At 53.2% G+C, this 24,493-nt stretch overlaps 2 protein-coding genes across 3 annotated transcripts in view; one reads left to right on the top strand and one right to left on the bottom strand.

The window, feature by feature from the left end:
• The window catches only part of IGF1R (insulin like growth factor 1 receptor), a 309,638-nt gene extending 296,018 nt beyond the window's left edge, over positions 1-13,620 (top strand). For both annotated transcript variants that reach the window (XM_047862425.1, XM_047862426.1), the window contains exon 21: positions 5,917-13,620. In XM_047862425.1, coding sequence (XP_047718381.1) covers positions 5,917-6,298 — 382 coding nt within the window. In that variant the 3' untranslated portion in view covers positions 6,299-13,620. The remainder of the gene's footprint in view (positions 1-5,916) is intronic.
• A 3,776-nt stretch (positions 13,621-17,396) lies between these two features.
• On the bottom strand, positions 17,397-22,679 carry PGPEP1L (pyroglutamyl-peptidase I like). The gene is given in 8 exon segments (XM_047861893.1): positions 17,397-17,514; positions 17,516-17,608; positions 18,356-18,477; positions 18,480-18,584; positions 19,427-19,490; positions 19,621-19,769; positions 21,458-21,601; positions 22,632-22,679. Coding segments are annotated over 8 exon segments (843 nt in total).
• Between the last annotated feature and the right edge of the window lie 1,814 nt (positions 22,680-24,493).

Raw genomic sequence — 24,493 nt, 5'->3', positions numbered from 1 at the left:
ACAGTCTGAGAAAGCAGGTGTCGGTTTTGTTCGTGTGGTTTGGGGTAGCGGGAGGAGAGGTTTTATTTTTGAGCTGTCTCTTTGACTCAGAGAAACGGCCTCTGAGAAACTTTGGGACTCCCTAAAGTTGATCCACCTCCCGGTGACTGGAGTTTTGGTATTAATTTAATATGCCTGGGAAGCAGCCCACCTGCCATGGGAAAGGCGGTAGACTTCCTGTTCCCAGCATAGAGTGACAAGGAAATTCACATGGAGAGGTTACTCTTGGATATTACGTGTTTAATTCCGGAGGCATTTCTGCTTTGCCCTCCAGAACCCCCCTGGCAAATTGTTCTCCCTCCGAAGAAAACAACAGAATGGAAGGAGGTTAGCTGATGGCGCAGGGAGTGTCCGTGTTGTTCATCTGAATTTATTGATGAGCTTACGTAAAGAAGAAGTGTTCTGGGAGAGGGGTTCTTTTGTTACGGGGCACAAAAGAGCGGACTCCCGTTTCTGCCAGAGGAGAGGAACGTCACTGAGCTCCTGGGCGTTGCCCAAAAGCCCTGCTGGGCGCCCGGGTGGGAAAGAAACCACTTCCACTGTGTGGCTCCAGAGGTGTGAGCGGGCACCAGTAGGGTAACCTGGGGGCTGGCGTGCAGTGGCTGTGGGGGGCTTCGGCTCAGCAGCGGCGTCTTGGTGGTAACTACAAGCAGGTGGGATGGGCTCCTCTGGAGCAGCCAAGAATCCCTCTCCCCTCAACCGCACAGAGCACTCAGGCTTTAAGGACGACAAAGCCTGTCCTTAACCTTCTCTTAAGCTCTCGTCTCTGTACCGCCACCGCGAGTGTCCTTGAGCGCCTGTGTCTGCGTGCCGACCGCTGACGTCCCAGAGACAGGGCTGCGAGGCGAGGCCCCAGCTTTCAGAAGCTGGGTGGCAGAAGGACCGGGTTGTAATGCTGCAGGAGAGGGCTCGAGCAGAGGTGCAGCGAGCTGTAAGCCCTGGGCCAAGAAGCCATGTCTTTTTCGGTAAAACTTCCACGGTGCCACAGGTCCAGATCCTTGCCAGGGCAGTGCTCAGTATACACAACGCAGGAAAGAATTGGAACTTTTTACCCCAGAGAGTCACGAACTCACAGAGGAGACTGACACACATTCAGGGGACTCTGGTGGTTCTTGTAGTCTTCAAATATGGTTTTCCCCCTTGCTGTGATCCTGTGCTGGTTGTGTGGGAATAGGGTGCTTGAGTAGAATCCAAACAGTCAGGAAGGGCCATTGGTGTGTGCTTGGCCTCGCAACTACAGGCCATCCCGTGGTACCTGGGCCCTGAGTCTGGTCTCAGTCCAAAGCCAGAGTGACATGGGACAAGGCGAGGGGCAGGCCTGCCGTCCCACTGGCAGGCACCGCTGAGAAGCGGCTCATAAGACAATCCTGGCTGTTCTAGGCTGCCAGGAGGAGGTGGAGGAGGGGTGTGCCAAGCCCTGCAGGGCCTTTCTAGAATCTGGTCTTTGTTGCATCGGTTGGGTTGTCACGGGGCCGAGGCTGGGCTGCCTCTCACACCTGGGCTTGTGATCACCACCTGCGTGCATGCAGCAGGGCCTAGAGGAAGGTGGCGATCCTGAGGCCCCCTATGTGCAGGATGGGAGGGGTCGGGACAGTCGTCCCTCTTCCCTCACACCACCTCCTCGGGTCCCACTTGCCTCTGTGAAGTGGCTTCACAGCAGGGCAGCAGCCCCCTTTGGTCCTGTTCCTGCCCCAGGTGGAGGGTCTGCACATCCCCTCACCCCCCACGAGGGGGCCTTGGGTAAAGCACTGCTCCAGAACGGACTAGTTCTAAAACGTGCCTTTAAAAAAATTTTTTTAATGTTTATTTATTTTTGAGAGAGCGAGCAAGCAGGGGAGGGGCAGAGAGAGGGGGAAAACATGTGCCTTTTTAAAGAAGAGTTTTATCAGCTCATAAATCCTTCTAGAGTCTACTGGAAAGTTTTCTTGTGGAGATAGTGTAAACAAGGTCTTGAGTCCTACAGAGTAAGAAAGACTTCCTTTTATGGGCAGCCCTGGAAGGCTTTAACAGAGGCATCACATGGTTTGTTTGTGCTGATGTCACTCCAGTCACTGGTGGCACCTCTCAGCACCTCCCCCCCTCCCCCTGGCCACAGGGGCACTGAGCCAGGGCACATCACATGTTCTTGGCCTTGGCTGCGCTTCTATTCAGGGACGAGTCAGTCAGCCAGAGAGGAAATCACAGCCGAGCCACAGAGAGGGGTTTCGAGTATTTATGGCCCCATTTGTTGGGGGTGGGGGGTGGGAAGGGAGTCCTTTCTCTTGGGCAGCAATGGGAGGTAAGGGAAGGCAGGCTTGTGTGCCACGTGACCCCAGGCAGGAGCTGTCACACGGTGACTATGAGGACAGGAACGGCTCTCCTAGGGGAACCATGGTTTCCCTTGTTGAGGTGGAGAAAATTCCTTTTCCTGAGGTAGGTGGTTTTCAAAGCACAACCATACTCTTTCGCAGAGAATGCCATCCTGCTCCCGCCTCACCAGTTTGGGGACCTTGGACAAATTATTTACCCTCTTGGTGTTTCTGCTGCTTCATCTACAAAATGGGGACATGTTACAATGCACCTACTTCTAGGACTTGAGAGGATTCAAGCAGTTCACACACACAAAACCCCGCCTGCCCAACACCCTGTGTGTTACTGGGTGCATTAACCAAAGGTTAGCCCTGCCACATGGTTAGCGGCGTGGCCAAGGCCAAAAATCTGGTCTTCGTATTTTGTCCACATCTTTTTCTGCTAGAGCACGAGTGGTAAACGTTTTCCATAAAGGGCCACACGGCCGGTATCTTGGGCTTCTAGGCCAGGCAGTCTCTGTTCCAGCTACTCACCTAGCAGGTGTCCCTTGAAAGCAGCCACAGACATATGTGAACAGGTGGGTGTTGCTGGTCCAGTACAACATAATCTGCAAAAACTGATTTCTAAAACCCGGCAGCGACACAGGCAGAAAGCCTCTCTCAGGCTCCCACCCTCCCTGCAGGTCACGTACTCTTCCCTCCCGGGCCAGACCGGACACCTTTCCCCGCAGGACTTCCAAGGTAGCTTGGCCAGGTTGGCTTAGGGCTTTGTCTTTGCAGACTGGTCTCCGTGCCCCCTGGGCTTCTTCCCTGAGGCCAAACGAGCAAGTGGTCAGTCAAGCCTTCCATTTAGCTGTTTTTATTGAAAAGTGTCTTCTTTAGCCAGAAGTTTTTTTTTTTAATATATGAAATTTATTGTCAAATTGGTTTCCATACAACACCCAGTGCTCATCCCAAAAGGTGCCCTCCTCAATACCCATCACCCACCCTCCCCTCCCTCCCACCCCCCATCAACCTTCAGTTCTCAGTTTTTAAGTGTCTCTTATACTTTGGCTCTCTCCCACTGTAACCTCTTTTTTTTTTCTTCCCCTCCCCCATGGGTTTCTGTTAAGTTTCTCAGGATCCACATAAGAGTGAAAACATGTGGTATCTGTCTTTCTCAGCATGGCTTATTTCACTTAGCATAACATTCTCCAGTTCCAACCACGTTGCTACAAAGGGCCATATTTCATTCTTTCTCATTGCCACGTAGTACTCCATTGTGTATATAAACCACATCTTCTTTATCCATTCATCAGTTGATGGACATTTAGGCTCTTTCCATAATTTGGGTATTGTTGAAAGTGCTGCTATAAACATGGGGGTACAAATGCCCCTATGCATCAGCACTCCTGTCTCTCTTGGGTAAATTCCTAGCAGTGCTACTGCTGGGTCATAGGGTAGGTCTATTTTTAATTTTTTGAGGAACCTCCACACTGTTTTCCAGAACGGCTGCACCAATTTGCATTCCCACCAACGGTGCAAGAGGGTTCCTGTTTCTCCACATCCTCGCCAGCATCTATAGTCTCCTGATTTGTTCATTTTGGCCACTCTGACTTAGCCAGAAGTTTTTTTTTTTGTTTTGTTTTGTTTTTTTCAACGTTTATTTATTTTTGGGACAGAGGGAGACAGAGCATGAACGGGGGAGGGGCAGAGAGAGAGGGAGACACAGAATCGGAAACAGGCTCCAGGCTCTGAGCCATCAGCCCAGAGCCCGACGCGGGGCTCGAACTCACGGACCGCAAGATCGTGACCTGGCTGAAGTCGGACACTTAACCGACTGTGCCACCCAGGCGCCCCAGCCAGAAGTTTTAAAAATTGTTTTAATGTTTGAGAGAGCGTGAGCAGAGGAGGGGCAGAGAGAGAGAGGGAGACAGAATCGGAAGCAGGCTCCAGGCTCTGGGCTGTCTGCACAGCACCACATGTGGGGCTCGAACCCACAGACTGTGAGATCATGAGCTTAACCGCTTAATGCCCCTCTTTAGCCAGAAGTTTTAAAACAAACAGAGAATAGTATCTTCTGGCGAGAAGAGTAATGGAAGGGAAGGCTCTTCTGTGCCAAGCTCACGCGAGAAAGGGCCGCCCGCCAACCCCTTCTCGGAACCATAATCTCCTCTGGCTCTGTGGCCAGCCTGGATGTCAGTCACCCTCCTTTTTGCTCCCAAGGTCCACTCAGCTGGGTCTCTCTGCATTCTGGGTTCATAAGAAGTACGCCCTCCTCCCCTGGTCATCCTGAACCCTTGTCCAAGCCCAGGCCTCCCCTGGGTCCAGGCTGCTGGCTGTACCACAACACCGTCCCTCCTTCTTCCTTGTGCAGCCTCCTGCTCTCCGGCGGGGGGCGGGGGACGGCCACCTCCTGTGGTCCACTGGACTCTGAAGGCTTCACAGAGGTTTGTGGCCCAAGTGCCACCGTGGTCCAGCTGGTGAGACCCGGGACAGGCTTCATGCCATGTTCTTTGCCCGCCCGCTTGCCTAGGCAGGGCCCCTCGCACCTTCCCGCCTTGTCGGCATCTGGCTACACGTCTTCATAGGACTCTGATTCATTTGGCTCAGACTGGACCCGAGGCCAGAGCCCGGGTGGTGGGGCAGGCAGCAGGCAGCCTGGGCGGCGCTAGACCGGGACCTCAGACCCTAGATGCACGCTCCTTCTGTCTTGTGGCCTTCCCCCGTCACTGCCAGCCGTGCCCAGCCCCAGGCCCCAGAAGGAAGCTTAGAAATTGCATAGGTGGCACGAAAGGGAGGGTCACTGTCGGGATAGCTGTGATCGCTCCTAAGCCTTTTTTTTTTTTTTAAGTTTATTTTTATTTATTTTGAGAGAGTCCAAGCAGGGAAGGGCAGAAAGAGAGCGGGGGGGGGGGGGGGGGGGGGGGGGAAGAGAGAGAGAGAGAGAGAGAGAGAGAGAGAGAGAGAGAATCCCAAGCAGGTTCCACACTGTCAGCACAGAGCCCAATGCGGGGCTGGAACTGGCAAACTATGAGACTATGATCTGAGCTGAAGTCGCACATTTAACCGACTGAGCCACCTAGGCACCCCTCTTTAGCCAGAACTTTTAAAACAAAACAGAGAATAGAATCTTCTGGTGACAACAGTAGCAGAAGGGAAGCAGTGGAAGTCAAGAGTCAGATGCTCGACCAACTGAGCCACCCAGGTGCCCCCATTCTTAAGCCTTATTAGTGAGAAACCAGAGGCTTCCTGCACTCTAATTCTGGAAGTAATGTTTCACTGGTGGCTCCAAGAGACACTTCAGATAGGACGCTCTGTAGGTTTTTGTTTGTATTTTTATTTCTTAGCACTGTCCCCATAACACCTGTCATGCCAGACTCTGTGTAAACCTAGATTTGTCCTCAGGAAATGAGAGGTTGGGTTTTGGCCCCGGGGAGGGTCCTGGGTCCCCGGAGCGAAAGCGGCGTGGGGCCAGTCGGGTGGTCAAGAGAGAAATGGCCCAGCTGCCTCCCTGCTCTCAGTGCCCGCGCGTGGGGGGAGGCCACAGCAGGTGGCCCCGGAGCCACCGTGCGCGGCCGGGCCCACCGTCTGTCTGTCTCCGCCTCAGGTTTGAACTGATGCGCATGTGCTGGCAGTACAACCCCAAGATGAGGCCTTCCTTCCTGGAGATCATCAGCAGCATCAAGGACGAGATGGAACCCGGCTTCCGGGAGGTCTCCTTCTACTACAGCGAGGAGAACAAGCCGCCCGAGCCGGAGGAGCTGGATCTGGAGCCGGAGGACATGGAGAGCGTCCCCCTGGACCCCTCCGCCTCCTCGTCCTCCCTGCCGCTGCCCGACAGACACTCAGGACACAAGGCCGAGAACGGCCCGGGCCCCGGCGTGCTGGTTCTCCGAGCCAGCTTCGACGAGAGACAGCCTTACGCGCACATGAACGGGGGACGCAAGAACGAGAGGGCCTTGCCTCTGCCCCAGTCTTCGACCTGCTGATCCTCGGATCCCGGATCCCGTGCAAACAGTAACGTGTGTGCACGCTCGGCGGCGGGTGGGGGGAGAGAGTTTTAACAATCTATTCACAGCCTCCTGTACCTCAGTGGATCTTCAGAACTGCCATTGCTGCCCACGGGAGACGGCTTCTCTGCAGTAAACACATTTGGGATGTTCCTTTTTTCAATATGCAAGCAGCTTTTTATTTCCCTACCCGAACCCTTAACTGACATGGGCCTTTAAGAACCTTAATGACAACACTTAATAGCAACAGAACACTTGAGAATCGAGTCTCTTCACTCTTTCCCGGTCTCTCCTCTCATTATCTGTCTCCCTCCCTCTCCCCCCGCCCCTTCTCTCTCTCTCTCTCTCTCTCTCTCTCTCTCTCTCTCTCTCACCTTTCTCTTTCTTTCTGCTTCATGATAGAAAAACATTTGCCGCAACCCCAGCTGGGAAGCCCTTTTGATCAGATTGAGGAAATGGCTGTCCCTCCCTGCGGCCCCCACCCCCATTGCCCCTGTACACACCTGCCTGTCACCGTAGGTCTTTATAAACAAAACAAAACAAAACAAAACACCTTGAGACGGGATTTTTTTAACTGTATCTTTAACCTTTTTAGGGACATAATGAGATTTAAAAAGGGCCATCATTCATTCAAGGTTGTCACCATTTTAATGCTGCCAAATTCTGCCAAAACCCTGAACTTCCTCCCTCATGACCCCCGCACTTATCTCCTTGTTTCCAGAGGCATGGGGCAAGCATGGTATCTAGTCACGTCATTTAAGAGCCACGTGGATGATGCACTCCATCTGGTCGCCCCTGGCGTTCTTTTCAAGTCTTACGTTCACACAGGTCTGATCGCTTTCTGACTAGGCTATTGTTTGGGGGGAAGTGGACAGGATGGGATTTTCTCTCGGTGGAGACTGGGAGAAGTTGAACCCGGCTTCCCTGCCCCTCTCCCCCACCCCCACCTGCTAGCCCCCCGGAATTGTGGAGGAAACAGGCCCTGTCGTGAGCCTGGAAGACAGGCTTTGAGTCAAGGTCATCCACGTGCCAGTCTCCTGTCCCCCCCCCCCGCCCTTGGCCCCCCCGCTCCCGGCCCCCAGGACACAGATGGGAAGGGGTTTCCAGGGACTCAGCCCAACTGTTTATGCAGGTTTGCAAGGAAAAGAAATTCAAACACCACCACAACAGTAAGAAGCAAAGCAGTAAATGGATTCAAGCATTCTAAGCTTTGTTGACATTTTCTCTGTTACTAGGACTTCTTCATGGGTCTTACAGTTCTATGTTAGACCATGAAACATTTGCATACACATCGTCTTTAATGTCACTTTTATAACTTTTTTACGGTTCAGATATTCATCTATACGTCTGTACAGAAAAAAAAAAAGCTGCTATTTTTTTTGTCCTTTATCTTTGTGGATTTAATCTATGAAAACCTTCAGGTCTACCCTCCTTCCCTCTCTGCTCACTCCAAGAAACTTCTTATGCTTTGTACTAGAGTGCGTGACTTTCTTCCTCTCTTCCCAGTAATCGATACTTCTCGAACATAATTTGCCATGAACTGTTTGATGCCTTTTTATAAATACGCCCTCCCCTCCCCGCTCCCCCTGCCTGTTAGTTACGTTCTCACCCGTAGGCTGTGTGGGCACAAGGCTGGCGAGGGAGGCAGTGCCCCCCACCCCCCACCCGGCCTGCTGTCTCACCGCGCTGGAGTCTGTTACAGTGCAAGACATGACGCAAACTCAGGTCAGAAAACAAAAGGTTAAATACGTCGCACGTCCTCGTTCAGTGTTTCTAGTCGCGTTGTTGGACAGTCTCACCTTCACTTTCCCTCACCTTCGTTTTGGTTGTGACACACATATCTCTATTTTTTTAATTCCTGGGTACAACAGCAGTTTGAACTGCAGACGCTAGGCATTTGGATTACTTCTTTTTTTTTTTTTTTTTTTTTAATGGATATTTAATCCTTCCATCCCATGAAAAACAGCTGCTGAGTCCAAGGGTGCAGCGGAGCGGGGTCCGGCGGGCCCCTCCATGGCCTCCGCCACCACCCTCCAGACCCACCTACCTGTCTCCAGAACCAGAAACTCCCTGGGGGGCCTCCTGGGCACTGGCGGGGAGGGAGCCACGGGGGTGGCCTCCTCAGGGCGTCAGCCAGCCCCCCACCCCCACCCCCTCCAGGGTGCAGGGCCGGAGGGGTCGGGCACGCATGGGCACCATGGTGGCCGATGGCCCTGGAGCCTGGTGCGCTCCCCGGGGGGGGGGGGTGGGGGGGGCAGGGGAGGGACCAGAGCCCTGGCGCTGGCTCGCTTCTCCTCGGCCAGGAATCCCAGTCCTCGGGGCCCGGGGGTCTTGTTTTGTTTAGTTTTTAGCACTTCTCACCAGAGTGATGACAGCACCCGAGTTGCTTCTGGGATGGAAATGTTTCAATTACGAGGAGGAACAAAGCTAAAGTCTGATGGTTGCTAGTCGTGACGAGATGAAACACGAGAAAGCAAGCATGTCGTGCTTTTTCTGGTCAGTACCTTAAGTCCTGCAATGTTCTCTAGCCTCTGCCCCATGGTTTTTCTCCCTTAAGAAAAAAAAAAATGAGAAAAAGAAAAAAAGTTAAGAAGGTATTCTATGTAGGAGTTCTAATTTATTTTGTGATACCAGTTTCAATCACTGTAGAGAAGCCCCCAGTGATGAATTTAAATACTGAGGAAAGGGTTTTGTGTGCGTATGTGTGTGCGTGTGCGTGTGTGTAAGACAGGACAGTTTTCGGGTTTCTTTTGGTTTTTTGGTTTTGTTTTCGTGTTTTGGTTTTGGTTTTCAAACATTTATCTACCTCACTCTTCTTTTTTATATGTGTATATATACAGAAGAATACATATCCCATCTCTCAGCACCTGACAATATGCCGTTGATATCGGTAACCTCATCCACACCACAGGCCGAGCACATGAGGCAGGGAGAGGCCAGGAGGCTGCATTCGGGGGTCGAAGCAACACTAACCCACCTCTGCGCTCATTTCAGACAGCTTGCCTTTCTCCCAGATGTCTCGTTTCTTCCTCCTCCTCCTCCTCCTCCTCCTCCTCCTCGCTTGGTCTCCTAAGAGGCTCCTCCTTAGGATTCCCTTCCTGGCGGGCGGGGGGAGGCCGCCCGGCTGTCCCAGGCCGTCACTGAAACGGACTTTGCGCAGAGTGAATGACACACAGATTCTGTCATCCGGAAGAGCGCTCGTTTTGCAGGTTTTGAGGACAGGGAGCACCGCGGGGGGTGGGGGGGGGGCAGTCAGTCTCTGGGCGTAACCGCACCTGTACGCGTGCGGTGTCCGGGTCTCGGGCCGCTGCTCTGGCCGCCGAGGCCCAGGCCTGCGCCGGTTCAGTTCGGTGGTGCGGCCACATCAGCGCTTTGAGCCCCTGGCCTGCCAGGCCTCCTGCCCGAGAAAGCAGGCCTTCCCGCACTCGAGGATGCACGTGAGAGAAAAGCTACCCCCCCCCCCGCCCCGCCCCCCAGACTGTTCCTCCACCTCACCCTCCTCTCCTCCTCCCCCCCCCCCACCCCCGGGGAAAACAGAGACCAAACCTGCGGGCTGGAAGGGGCTGGCGGTCGGCGCCCGGCCTTCTCCCCGGGTGGCACTGCCTCCTGCCCGGGGCCTCACCTCCATCCCATCACCTGCTGCTCCCGGGCGGACGGCGCGCTGCCCGCTTCCAGACGCTGCTCTCGCAGGCACCGGTGATACTCTCTGGGAGACGCGGTGGCGGTTTTCCCGAAGGGCGGTGGCTCCTTTCAGATCCCGCACCGCAGTTCCGTCCTGCGAGCACACTACTCTCTTGCCCCAGCCCCCTGGCATCTTAAGGTCACTGAGAAATACTGTCGGATCAGGGTTTTCTTCTTCCGCACTGTAGGTGACCCCTGGGAATAGGAGCCTCTCCTCTTTTGCACAAACCTACCGGTTTCCACAACTGGATTTCTACAGATCATTCAGCTGGTTCTAAGGGTTTTGTTTCAACTGTCCTCGAGTTGTTGGTGTCCTTCTGTCTTTGTTTTACGTAGGTGGTTTCTCTTTAAGTAGAAAGAAAACAGTAATAGCGTAGTGCCCATCCTAACGAAAGCTTCAGAAACACTTAAATAAAAGAAAATTTTGCTTGCGTGACGGTGCAGTCATTTTACTGGACCAAACCACCCACCTTGACTTTACCAAGGCATCATCTGTCCACAGTTCTAGCCTCATTTTATGCTGATTTTCCCACCTCTTCTTGATTTTTCTCTTTCGTATGCTCCACATAATTTAATCAAGCTGCGTTGTGGCATTTTTCCACGCAACCTCCTCCTGACGGCAGCTCACGCTGCTTGAAGTGACGTGAACCACTGAGGCACATCATGGAATTGATGTGAGCATTAAAACGTTAGCACACACAGCCCTTCCCCGAGGCAGCAGGAGCTGGCGTGTTCTGGAGACACTGTCGAACGTCAGCCGTGTGACGCCCAGACCACTCCAGCTCTCCTTTGTGGGATGTCGTGACGTTTGACACACAGTTGGAATGAGCTTCCTCCTTGGAAGATGGAAGACCGTGTTCGTGGCCGGCAGCGGCCTCTCCTTCCAACCTGTCTCTTAGGACTTGGGACGACATTTCAATGGTAGGAAAAGTGGCTTGGTAAAATTAAAAAAAAAAAAAAAAAAAAAAGTGGTGACTGTGGAACTACCCGACGGCAAAATGCTTGGCGTGAGGTATGGTGTGTTTTGGTCGGGATAACAGATTTCCGAGCCGAGTATGATGCCAAATTCTAGGCCAGTCTGTCCCACCAAAGCCTCTTTCTCAGCGGCTCACCTCCGTCGGTGGGCGGCTGTGCATGATGCAGGCTGCTGTTGTGGCAAGGTCACACTATAGTTCAGATCGGTGAGAAGGCTAGGATGCTTGGCCCAAGGTCCTCAGCTGTCACTGCCGGGTCCTCCCCGGGGTGGCCAGTGTCAAAGGCAACTCCTTTCCAAAACATAGGCACCCTCCGGTTGACAGTAATGCTCCACAGTATGCCTTGGCCCATTCCAGCAGTCCCAGAAACGCATTTAAGGTTTGGGGTTCTTTTGTTACTGTTACTTCTGTGTTTGTCGGCTGTTTTTGTCATTGTTGTTGTTTTTGTTTTGTTTTTTTAATTTCCTGGGCTAAGCAGCATTGGGCGATACGGACCAGATCCACTCTCTAAGCACCAGTGATGAAAGTCAAACTTTCTTCCTCCCCTCTGACTAGTCGGTGGCACAAATGAGAACTTCAAGAGAGGATGTTGTGTAGATTGAACCTCTGTTGCCAGAGATGCTGAAGATACAGACCTTGGACAGGCCAGAGGGTTTCATTTTGGGCGTCCGGCTTAGATGGCTAGTTGGTCATTTAGAGAAAAAGCAGATGAACACCCCTTGAGGGTGGGATGATCAGGCAGCGGGAAACCACTGTACCAGGGTCATGACGTGACATGGAGCAGAGTGGCGAGCAGAAGGGTACAGGGCTAGCAAGAAGTGTGGGCCACGTTTTGAACTTGATGGTTTCTGACGGTATCAGACCACATCAAGGCGCAACAGTTATCCAAGGGCATTTGGTTTCAACAAATAAACCTGACATCCTACTTTGTAAACGGTCGTTGCAGTTAAGTGAGATCGTTCAAGAATGCGAACTGCATCACAACGGTCGGTTGTCAGTTCTGGGGCATGACTTTAGGGTTTTGTTTTACTTTGTTATGCAAGAACATAATGATCACTCATCTGTACGTCCACGTTTGTGTGTGTCCACATCTTTCTGGTAAACATTGTTTTAATTAGTCACTCATTAGTGTTTTCAATAGGGCTCTTAAGTCCAGTAGATTACGGGTAGTCAGTTGACGAAGATCTGGTTTACAAGAACTAATTAAATGTTTCATTGCATTTTTGTAAGAACATAGAATAATTTTATAAAATGTTTGTAGTTTATAATTGCCGAAAATAATTTAAAGACACTTTTTTTCCTCTGTGTGTGCAAATGTGTGTTTGTGATCCATTTTTTAGGACACCTGTTTACTAGCTAGCTTTACAATATGCCAAAAAAAAAAAAAAAGTTTTTGTTTTTGTTTTTTTCCCCCTGACCCAGGCCGTTGGTTCACCCTCTTTTCCCCCATGCTTTGTGCCCTAGTTTATAACAAAGGAATGATGATGATTTAAGAAGTAGTTCTGTATCTTCAGTATCTTGGTCTTCCAGAACCCTCTGGTTGGGAAGGGGATCATCTTTCACTGGTCATTTCCCTTTGGAGTGTAAGACTGAAGGAGCCTCATTGGCCAAGCACCCAGCAGAGGCGTTGCAGCCCAGCGGTGGCCCTGGCACTCCTGAGCGTCTGGTTTGGTTGGTCGGGCCGTCACCGTGGGCATGCAGTGCCTGGAGAGGGAAGGACCTGATGGCGCGGTGATCACAGCATGCAGACTTATCACGCTAATGATGATAACTCTGTGCGCACAGGCCGTTTGCTTACATGCCTCATATCGTGATTAGCGCTTTGTTCTAACAAGGAAGAGACCCTATTTCTTTTCTTTAAGGCAGAACACCGAAGATACATTTTTCCAGTCCAAAACAAGTCCTTTTGCGTAAAAAGTACACACACACACACACACAAAAATGTGTTTAAGTCGGACTCCATTTCCTCTCGCTCCCAATGGATTATTGGCCATGTCTACACTACTCCACAAAATCTCCATCGTTAGAAACATCTGGATGTTTTGCACTACATGGGAGAAAGGTCCAGAAACAATTGGTTTTTTGTTTTCAACTGTTCATTCAGATGTTTGGCGTTGCATACACACACCCACAGGTGGAACAGGTGCTTGGCGAAAACACCTGTCTGCTTTCTAAGCCAGTGAGGTTGAGGTGAGAGGTTTGCCAGCGTGTCTACCTCTGGGGCAAAGAGAAAAAAGAATCAAACCAGAAGGCGCAATGGAATGGATGCATCGCAAATAATGCATTTTCTGAGTTTTCTTGTTTAAAAAAAGTTTTTTAAAAAAGTATAAAAAAAGGTAATAACATGGCCAATTTGTTACATAAAATGACTTTCTGTGTATAAATTATTCCTAAAAAAAAAATCCTCTGTTTATATAAAAAAAAATCAGATGAAAAAAATTTCAAAATGTTTTTGTATATTCTGTTGTAAGAATTTATTCCTGTTACTGCGATATACTCTGGATTCTTTACATTATGAAAAAAAAAAGAAACTTTGTCTATTTTGAATGGCTGAAGCTAAGGCAACTTTAGTTTCTCTTACTCTGCTTTTTTCTAGTAGTTAAAGTACTACATGGTTTAAGTTAAATAAAAAGAATTCTGTATGCATTTTTGGTCTCTGATTTTGTTCCCCTCCCTTTCTGGAAGAGTCCCCACGCTTCTGAGGCAGGGGAGCTGAGCTACGTGTGGCATGTGTGTGTTCACACATGTCGCTTGGAGGTGTTCTGCGTGAAGGCTTTGCTTTATTTCTGACAGCTGAGTCTTTGCAGCATGCAAATTGCTGAAGACGGAAGCTCTTCTCCCTCCCTCCATTAAATCAGCTAGCAGAAAATTTGAATACATAAGATAGAGAAATCTGTACTTCGTTTTTGACTGATCCGTAGACTTTTCCTGTACCTTCCACTGACAAAAGTTAGGCCGAGCCAGGTTTGCCCTCAGGTGACTCTGGGACGAAGGACTCCAACTTCGCATTTCCCTGTCCTTGTTGGTACCTCGTGGCCAGCATACCTTGTCAGGAGGCATGTGAGACCCAAGCAGGCCCACACGGGGGTGTGGCCCCCTGGCGGTGTTCAAAATGTTACTTTCTAGCTGATGACCTTGGCCTGTCCCGGGGCCTCTACAATCTGGGCTTCCTCCCCCCCCAACCCCAGTGTGGGGGGGGGGGGGGGGTAGGATGGCTATAGTAAGAAATGTGAATATATGTTCAAAGGCAACAAGCTGTAAGTGTTCTGGAATCAGACCAGAAATGCATAGGCACATCAGGCAAGCTGAGCATTTCACGAAACTTCGATCGTAAGAAACTACACTCCAGGAACAAGGTCAGACACCGTGTAAAGGGCAGGGTAGCAAGGTGCGGGCAGCAGAGGTCAAAGGCCACGGTTACTTCAGATCCGATGAGTCGCACAAATACTTGGACCTAAAAACAAAAGGCCTTTCTCAAAGAGAGGGCTGTCTGAAGCTCTTGGTGTGGCCCCAGGGTTTCTGCTCACCCCTGGCACTCGGACCGTCAGTAGCCCGATGAGTACAGGCGGACGCACTTCCGAGGCACGGGCGGGGGTGTGGGCTGCCGTGGGGACACAAGAACCAGGCGCGGTGCTCCCACGATCCCGGGCCGATCAGGGTCGCGCTCCCAGCTTGTGGCGGCGCCTTCCGCGCCCGTCCTCAGCCGGAAGCGGCAGCAGTGTCTTCTCAGGGTGAAGGTGCTGCGTCTTTACAAACGTTAGAGCCTCTCCCCACCGCGCCACTTCTTAAAGAGCACAGATCCCGCGGGGCTATTTCTGTACTTCCCCGGCGGGTCCCGTCACAAGCCCAGATTCTGCAAGGTGGGGGGGGAGGGGGGAGGGGGGGAGGGGGAGGGGGAGGGGAAGGGGGAGGGGAGGGGGCGCTCACACATCCGTTCTCTCACCAGATATTCACGACTCTGCAAAGGAAGGACTTTACTCTTCTTCGGATGAGCAAAGATACAGACGTGCCGGAGACCCGCCCCCCCCCCCCCCCCCCCCCCAGCTATTAAGTGACCAACCCAGGGTTCAACCTGTTTAAGCTGGGTCAGCTCTCGGACTCAGAACCGCCAGGTAACAGCCCCAAGTAAACAGGCCCCAGGATGTACCGACAGGGGGATGTGAGTGGGCCCTCTGGGATTCTCCCTGAGGAACATCAGAGGTCACACAGGGGGAGATGATGGGGACGGTCATCAAGAGAGAGCTCTGGGCCTCCCAACTGGCTGACATCTAAAAGTTTATAAAACATGCATCGCCTGGTGCCAAGCAGTCTGAAATGACCCTGAGGCTGGGTCCCGAGGCCCCCTGCTTGCCTGGGCCTGAGACAGAAGCTACAGGGGGTGGAGGGTGGGCACGGGGCTCTGGGTAGCAGGTGTTTGCCTACAAATACAGAAGGCTCTTCACTTTAGCAACCAGTGCAGCCGGACCCACGCATGTGCATGCTGGCTGTACCATCCTGCTTGGCTGCCTTTGATCCGCTACAATGTGACTCTGAACTGGTTTATGTCAAACATCCGAGTGTCATTTGCAAAAGGGGTCCTGTAAAGTCTGTTCCAAAGGCACAAGTGTGCTAGAGAGCTAATGATCAAACAAGCAAGGCCCGCCCAGTTCCTCTGTTATTAAGCTGCAAATGCTTTTTCTTATGGTGAAGGAATCTGGATACTAAGTGAATAATGCTTTTTTTTTTTAAGGTAATTAAATGAAAGTGATAGGGAGCACAACAAGGAACAAGAAATTTCCCAGACCTTAGCCACCTTCAACCCCTTCCTCCAAAAAAACAATGTATCTCGTTGGATATCTGCCCCTAGCAAACACAAGATAAAACCTTGCTTTGAGCAGCTTGGCACAAGACCCAGTGCCAAGTGTTTGCCCAAAGGCAACATGATAGCTGAGAAGGGGAGATTCTGCTTCTAAAAAGTAAGTATAACACCCATTGTGGCAGAGAAGCCAAACCTAGCTATTTTCCTTTAAGACCAGACACTAAAGGGGCGCCTGGGTGGCTCAGTCAGTTAAGAATCTGACTTTGGCTCAGGTCTTGATCTCACGGTGAGTTCAAGCCCTGCGGCAGGCTCTGTGCTGACAGCTCAGAGCTTGGAGCCTCCTTCGGATTCTGTGCCTCCCTATCTCTCTGCCCCCGCCCTGCTCACACTCTGTCTCTGGCTCTCAAAAAGTGAATAAACGTTAAAAAGAAAAAATTTAGGGGCGCCTGGGTGGCGCAGTCGGTTAGGCGTCCGACTTCAGCCAGGTCACGATCTCGCGGTCCGGGAGTTCGAGCCCCGCGTCAGGCTCTGGGCTGATGGCTCAGAGCCTGGAGCCTGTTTCCGATTCTGTGTCTCCCTCTCTCTCTGCCCCTCCCCCGTTCATGCTCTGTCTCTCTCTGTCCCAAAAATAAATAAACGTTGAAAAAAAAATTTTTTTTTAAAAAGAAAAAATTTAGGGGCGCCTGAGTGGCTCAGTTGGTTCGGCTCAGGTCATGATCTCGTGGTCTGTGAGTTTGAGCCCTGCGTTGGGCTCTGTGCTGACAGCTCAGAGCCTGGAGCCTGTTTCTGATTCTGTGTGTCCCTCTCTCTCTGCCCCTCCCCTGCTCATGCTCTCTCTCTCTGTCAAAAATAAACATTTAAAAAAAATTTAAGGGGTACCTGGGTGGCTCAGTAGGTTAAGCATCCGACTTCAGCTCAGGTCATGATCTCGCAGTCCATGAGTTCGCGCCCCACATGGGGCTCTGTGCTGACAGTTCAGAGCCTAGAGCCTGCTTCAGATTCTGTGTCTCCCTCTCTCTGCCCCTCCTCTGTTCGTGCTCTCTCTCTCTCTCTCTCTCTCAAAAATAAATAAACATTAAAAGAAAAAAAAATTTCATGGCTAAAGGGTAATTTTATCCTGTGCATGAAAACACAATTTTTTTTTAAAGACATTAGAAAAAGAAAAACCAAACACTAGAGACCCAGTGGCTCAGAAGCTGCACCCAGCACCTGGAGGCATGAGCTGGGCGGCCAGGAACGGGGTACCCAGCGGCAGCTACACCTGTGTTTCCCCACGGCCAGCTGGTCACAGATCACCCCGTCACACGCAGCTCTGCCAAACAGGTCTGCGGTTTTAGCAATCCGGGCAGGATCACACAGGCCCGCTGCACAGTCTTTTTAAGAGGGAAAAAAAAAAATTACTAGGATTTCATTTTATTGTCATGAAAACCATAACTGAAGCTAGTTAATCCCTTGTGAAATGTCTGCCTTTCAGAGTGTTCTTCTTTCTTCTGACAATAAAATAACCCTTTGTGATTTCGTTGGGCTAATTTAGAGCTTTTTCCCTCTGTGTAAACTGTTTTACAAGCCATTTTTAAAAAGTCTCTCAAAGCACAGTTGAACTCTGCACACGGGATTGAAACATTTAATTTTCTCTAAAGGAGCAGTCCCCCCATCGGTTCCCCGGGGCTGGAATCACCGAGGTTGAGTTTTCTGCAAACCGGGCTTTGAGCTCCGGCTTTCTCATCTCGTCCAGCACGTCCTGGGAGCCAACAGGATAATGGAGGCACGCGGAGGAGGGCCGTGCGCCCATTCCCATGATGCAAAGACAGGTAGCAGGTGTAATCACAGACGTATCTGCAACTACACAAAGTGCCACCATACTCCTGGCGCGGGCCTCTTACCCCAGGGCAACGTAAGCAAAAGGGCCTCCGCAGCACCCCCAAAGCCTGGGGTAGGCTGCCACCCAGGAAGACTTCTGTTTTGTTCTTCTGCCTCAGAAAGCGCACGTGGCTGGAGTGAGCCAGGAAGAGACTGACTCTTGGTCTCACCGTCCCACGACCATCAAGTGGCCAGGCCCGGGAAGGGACCAGATTTTCAAAGCGACTAGTCCCAAACCCCTTTTCCCCTAGGAACCCCTCTCTTTCGTGTCTGCACTGAGTCACTTCTTCATTCATTCTCTTGTGGGCTGGGGGGGGGGGGGGGGGGAGAACTATCCACTGCGGGTCAGAATTCGCAGGAACAAGGTAAATCAACCTGTGTGTGGGGCTGAATCAGAACAGTTAACTCACAACTCGGACCGCAAGAAATAAAAACAAAGCATCCACAGACTTTAGTGGCTCTCGAAACACGCCTTCCCATCTCTTCTCTAGCAAGGCACCAAAGGCCCGGATAGAGGGAGGGGGGGTTGGAACCGAGACCCCAGAGGGTGGGGGTGGGGGGGTGGCGAGATGACCACGCACTGGTCTGCATCGCGTGAGCAAGTGGCCGCTGCACGGCACAGGATGGCCTCCCGGTGGGGAAGGGGGACGACCCGGGAGGGGGGCTGGTCGTACGGCCGCGCGTCCTCCCCACCCGCCCGGGGAACGACCCCGCCGCGCGCACCTGCCTGCATTGCGAGAGTAGACCACCTGCGCGCCCTCCACCGCCACCAGCTTGCTGAGCGCCCTCGTGCTGACCCCGGACGCGATCACTTCCGGGCCATCCGGAAGGCCCTCGCCGCGAGCGCGGGCCTGAAGCCCCGGATGTCGGCATCCCAGGAACCTCGGTTCTTGGCGCGCTGTTCCAGAACGATGGCCTTGGCGGAGGCGTCCAGCTCTATGTGCACGACAAGCTGCAGAAGCACAAGGGAGGGCCGAGAGCATAGGGAAACCGAGGCCTGCTCTGCCTTCCCGGATGTAGCTGAAGGGCCAAGCCGAGGGAGAACCAGCCCCGGGCCCAAAGCAGCTCCAGCGCCACATCTGGCCGGCACAACCTCCGGGATTCCCCGCCGACCGCCCCTCATGAATGTGCTGGAATGAAAAACAGCCGGATAGAAACCCATGCGGCATTTCATTTAACTGCTTTTATATGTCCAAATATTCTGGCAGGAAAACGTATTCCCTTCTTTGCCCCCCGGCGGGTGGCTAAGGCTCGCACAGGAGAAGCTTCCCATTTCTGGAGACTCTTCCAGCTCTTTTATGAAACCCTAATAAAGGAAGTTAGTAACAATGCACTAAAATATTGTCAGGGTTTTTTGAGCTGATTATTTTTCCTCTTTGAAAAAATAGCTGCAGAGCATTTTATCCACACACCTGAGTCTTAACGGCTTGGTGCTGCACGTTGCGTTGATCTCATCATCGGAGCTTCCTGTTTTGTGGACGTTTGTACAGTTTTGTCCATTTTGGGGACAGTTTTTCATATAACTCTATTCGGATTAAAAAAAAAAAAAAAGGCTGGGCGTCATGAAGATGAGACCTCCCTCTGCCTCTCTTCCAGTCCCAAAAGGTCCTCGCCCCTGCCCCCCTCCCCCCCCCCCCCTTCACCTCACAGCCCACCTGCCCTGCCTGGGCATGGCCGGGACCCAACTCAAGGGCCCCTCTGTTAGGTGGAAACTGTCTTTGAGTCACAGCAAGGAATAAAGATTCCCTTTATTTTCCTCCTTCTCTCTCTCCAGAATATTCTTCCAAGACCTACTCTGTGTTTCAGCTTAAACTCTTGCAGACACACCCAGAACCTTAGAAAATCGGCTAGGACCTCACTGGGGGAGCGTGGGGGCGGAGTGCACCTCCACCAGCCACTCTAGAACCAGGGTCCTGGGGTTCACAGCTCCGGGGCCCCATCTCCTCATCATCCCAGCCCCACCGACTCCCCAGCCACCATTTCCTTGCGGTTGAAGGTCTTCCCAGATTCTGGTGACCCTCTGCGTCACTTCCCTGTAATCTACAGGCAGCTGAAGAACCCGCAGCCCCACCTCCCTGCGACTGTTCGGGCCCAGCTTGGACAGCTCGCGCAGAAAGAAGCAGGTAGACTCCCCTTCCTTGATGCAGGGCCGGGGAGAATCCCTGAAAAGCTAACACTTGGGTCATTGATTCTATTCCCTGGGGCCTTTTTATTTTTTTTAAGTTTATCTTTTGAGAGAGAGGGAGAGAGCAGGGAGGGACAGAGAGAGAGAGGGAGAGAGAGAGTCCTAAGCAGGCTCTGCACTGTCACCTCAGAGCCCTATGTGGAGCTGGAACTCATGAACCCTGAGATCGTGACCTGAGCCCAAATCAAGAGTCAGACGTTTAGCCGACTGCGCCCCCCAGGCGCCCCTCCAAGGGGCCTTCCGTGGGCCTGGACCCTGCCCTCAAGGAGCTCACCTGGTGGCAGGGGCCCGCAGGGGAATCACAGTTCCTGCCCCTTAAGGCCCCAGGAGGCCTCGCCAGTCACATGTGAGTACCCCAGAGGCGTATCTGACCCAGCCTGTGGGTTAGGAGCCCGTTCACGAAAGGGATGCAGGGAAGGTGTAGGGGGACAGATGAAGACAAGCCAGATGAAGGAGCTAGGGAAGGGTGTGCCGGGCAGAGGGAGCTTCGGGGGCACAGAGGAGCACGAGAGCCTGAGCCTTGGGGAAGCACGGGGCGACTTGGCGCAGGGCAGTGGGCGTGGGGCAGCGACAGCCTTCTCCCGTGTGTCCTGCACCAGGATACTTAGCGCCCCTGGACTCCGATCGGAGCGCTGACTGCCTGCAGCCCCCCCAGGCATTTTGACAAGTAAGCCACCACCACCAATGGTGTATCAGGGAGCACTGCCCGTGGGAAGGGTGGGAACAGAAGCTAGAAAAGTCTGTGGAAGCCAGACTGAGCGCTCAGCCAGAAGCTGGACTTGAAGCAAAAGGAAGCCATCAAAGGATCGTGCACAAAGCGCTAATGGGTCAGAGCTTCCCCCTAAGAGGACGGAGGGAGAAGTGGGCCGGAGGGCATCATGACGTTGACTTTGGACCTGCTGACTTTGAAGGGGGAGAACCCGGTCCCTTGGTTCCGTGTGTCTGGAGCTCACAGAGAGGATTCTGGGAAGACAGTGGCCTGTCAGGGCTGCAAAGGCATGGGTTTAGGCTAGATCCAGACAGAGTGAGGGGTGGGGGGCAGGGAGAGGAAAGAAGGGCCGTGGGGAAGACCCAGGGTCAGGGAGCACTGTCCTCACAGGCAGGAGTCTGGAAGGAAGAGAGCCAGGAGAGTTAAATCTCAGGCAAGTGCAGTTCACTGTTAGTAGACGTTAAATCAGGAGCCTAAAGGCCAAGTCCTTTTCCTGCTCCGGGACCTGTGCTAATCACCAAGATGGTTTCGGATTAGCGCCTGTGTTTCTCCTGACTCCCTCCCCTGGCATTTCCCGACATCCAGGAGCATGCATCCTGGGATGGAGATGGCCGTCCGGCGGCCAGGCCTGCCCAAAGGTCACAGACGGGACATCCAGGGCCCTGCCCTGGGCTGCGGAGGAGACGGGCAGGAGTGATGTGCCCCGCCGGGGGGCTGCCTCCGCTGCGCTCGCTGAGGACGGCACTCCTGGCCAACTTTTGGTGTCTCAGGTCCGTCCACGACCAGCTCAGCTTTCCTAAGGGGTTCTGTCCCGCCCACCGGACACCCACCCAGAAGCCCAGGTCCCTCGACCGGCTCAAGCTTGCTCTCTTCCAAAAGTGCCAAGATCACATCCCCATTTGGGGCCCAAAGGGAGAATTCATTCATTTGCCTGATTCTGGTGGTGGGAGGCGGGGAAGGAGGGCCGGGTCATGCGGGGCAGTGCCCGGAGGGCCATGGAAGAAGCAGGCCGGCATTCCAGGGGCCAGACAGACTGAGGGGTTCCAGTTCTCGTGTCACCGTCTGGGCCCCCGTCCTGTAGGGAACGAGTGAGACGTGAGCACTGAGGTTGCACAGGGCCCCGGCCCCTCCGGATGCTCCCAGAGCAGGAAGCGGGGCCTGGACGGCATCACTCCGGGGTCACCTTTGTCTTTGTCACGAGGGTGAGGAGGCCGTGGTTTGGCTCCCGGGCTGCTTCTCAGAACCCAGTCATCTGCGAAGAACCGGTTTCTTCTACTCGGTGGGGCTCCCGTGGGGTCTGGCTCTGAGCAAAGGCTACGGAGGAGCCCCCAAACCAAATGAGGTTGCCTGGGACTCTGCCTTCAGGGCTGTCCCCCGCAAAGGCTGCTGTAGTTCTGCTGTAGTTGTCCGCAGAAACGTCGATTAATGACGCGTAGTAAGAAGACGCGGTTCCCCGAGGGACGGGGGCGTCCACCCTGAGCCGTGCAGGCCCCGTCAAGCCCAGCACCCACCGGCCTCACAGAGGAAGGCTACTCTGCTTCCGGGCTGGCCCACACAAGCCCAGACCAAAGCAGGCCACAGCAGGAGCCCCCTCGTCCCCCCCTCCCCGCCCCCACCTCAGCGTTTCCTCTCCACCCACCCCAAGCCAGCTGAGAGGAGAGGAGAGAGGAAAGCCTCCAGACATTTTCTAGGCCTTCCGCTGCGGCCTGGGCCCCGGGACCGGCTTCGGGGAGCTTCCTCACGTGACCTTCCCGTGGCTGTCCTAACTAAGCACCACAACCTGGGTGGCTTGGAACCAAACTCGATCACCCGAGCCTACAGGAAAGAAGTCCAAAGTCAAGGTGTCGACAGGGCCATGCTCCCTCTGAGCCTCTAGGGGAAGGATCCCACCTGTTTCTTCCAGCTTCCAGAAGCCCCCAGGGCAGCCCTCGGCTTATGAGCTATGTCTCCGGTCTCCACGTCGTCTTCCCTCCGTGCACGTCTGTCTCCGAGTCCAGATCCCCCGTTTTATAAGGACACTGAACCCATAACACTGTCTGAGACCGGGCTTTCCAGAAGGCTGATGGCATGGCTCTCGCCAAAGTAGAAAGCGCCGGGAGGCCAACCTGGAGCTCTCCTTGGAATTCACAGAGCTGGTGCGGGATGGAGGGCATTCGACGTTGCACTTGACATCTTTATGTTCTTTATTTATCTGAAAAACGATTCCCAGGGGATTAAAGCGCCCTGCTTCTGCTCATCCGGTGTTTCCTTTCCAGCTCCCAGCCGGATGCCCAAACGCACTTGACGACGGGCCGGCACTGGCACGCATCCCTGGATTCCAGCGGAACTCCTGGGCCCGGGCCGGACTCCAAAACCAGCCCCGTGAAAACCGCAGCACAGGAAGCGCGGACATGTACTTCAGGTGGAAAAACCACAGGTGTCACAAGCTGCCTCATGTCAGCTCAGGTCACTTTTTGCCAGCAAGAAAATTAAGAGAAACTTCGAATATGTGGAGATACCAGAATTGCACATGAGGGATTCCGGATCATTATAAACTGGCACTTGGTCACGTATCGCCTTGGAATTACTCTCCAGGTCTCCCTGGGGTATTTTCTCTTAATTTTTTTATAATTTTTTAAATGTTTGTTTATTTTTGAGAGAGAGAGAGGGAGACACAGAATCCGAAGCAGGCTCCAAACTCTGAGCTGTCAGCACAGAGCCCGACGCGGGGCTCGAACTCACAAACCGCGAGATCGTGACCTGAGCCGAAGTCGGAACTCCACCGACTGAGCCACCCAGGCGCCCCTGTATTTTCTCCTTCTAACTAGAATGTCACCCTTTTCCTCTTTCTCTCCACTGTTGTCCTGACAAGAGAAGAGCCTGCCGCTTGGGAGGTCTGCCCTGTCACCAGCAACTCTTCTAAGGTGCAGCCAGCCTCCCTGGCCAGGAGGTGACCACTGCCATCCACACCGGGGCCGGAAGTCTTGAGGCTTTTGGGGCCCTTCGAGCCGGGGCTGGGGGAGACATCTAAAGCCAACAGACACCCCCTGCAGAGGACAGAGGACAGAGGACAGAGAGGGGAGGGACTCTTCCTCCAGAGCCTGCAGACCTCGCCTGGCCCCTGGCCCGGCTGCTTGGACGGCCCTGGAAGGACCACAGCCATCCTGAGGTCACCAGGACAGGGCGGGGATCGGGGGAGGGCTGTAGTAGTGTAGGAGGGTGCTATGGACTGAAATGTGTCCCCAGCAAAACTCATCTGCTGAAGCCCTAAGCCCCGATGCGATGGTATTTGCAGATGAGGCATCTGGGGGTGCTTAGGTTTAGACAAGGTCAGCAGGGTGGGGGCCCCAGGATGGGATTAGCGCCCTCGTAAGAAGAGGAAGAGAGGCCAGCGCCCTTCTTTCTCTGCCGTGTGAGGACACAGACAGAAAGTGGCCATCTGCAGGCCAGGTGGAGGGTTGTCACCAGAATCCGAATCTGCCAGCACCTTGATCTCAGACTTCCCAGTCCCCAGAACCAGGAGAAATAGACGTCGTTTAGATGCCCCGGGCTTTGAGACTGTGTCGTGACAGCTGGAGCGGACTGACACGGGGCTTCTGGTCAGCAACGTGATAAGGCCCGGGTGGGTCTCAGATTCATGCCAACTCGTCCACCCAGCTCATCGTGAGGTAAAGTGTCCCACACAGCCTAGGACTGCAGACAGGATCTGATCTGGGGTACTGAGGAAATTTTTCTAACTGGCAATCATGGAGAGAGTCTCCGGGCATTGCCTCATGTGGACGGTCAGCTCACTCTCTCATTCTCTCCCTCTCTCCCTCTCTCTCTCTCTCTCACACACACACACACACACACACGTACACACACGCACTTGGTGTCCTGGGCCACCTACACAGTGCCCATGGCAGACATAGGCATTTTACAAAAAAATAAGCCAAGCCAGTCTTCACTGCCAGCCTCAGCCTGGAATGAGGAGGGTCCAGGGCGGAAT

This window comes from Prionailurus viverrinus, chromosome B3 (assembly GCF_022837055.1).
Source record: "Prionailurus viverrinus isolate Anna chromosome B3, UM_Priviv_1.0, whole genome shotgun sequence".
In the NCBI taxonomy this organism is placed as follows: domain Eukaryota; kingdom Metazoa; phylum Chordata; class Mammalia; order Carnivora; family Felidae; genus Prionailurus; species Prionailurus viverrinus.
This window is presented reverse-complemented; position numbering and strand designations above follow the sequence as displayed.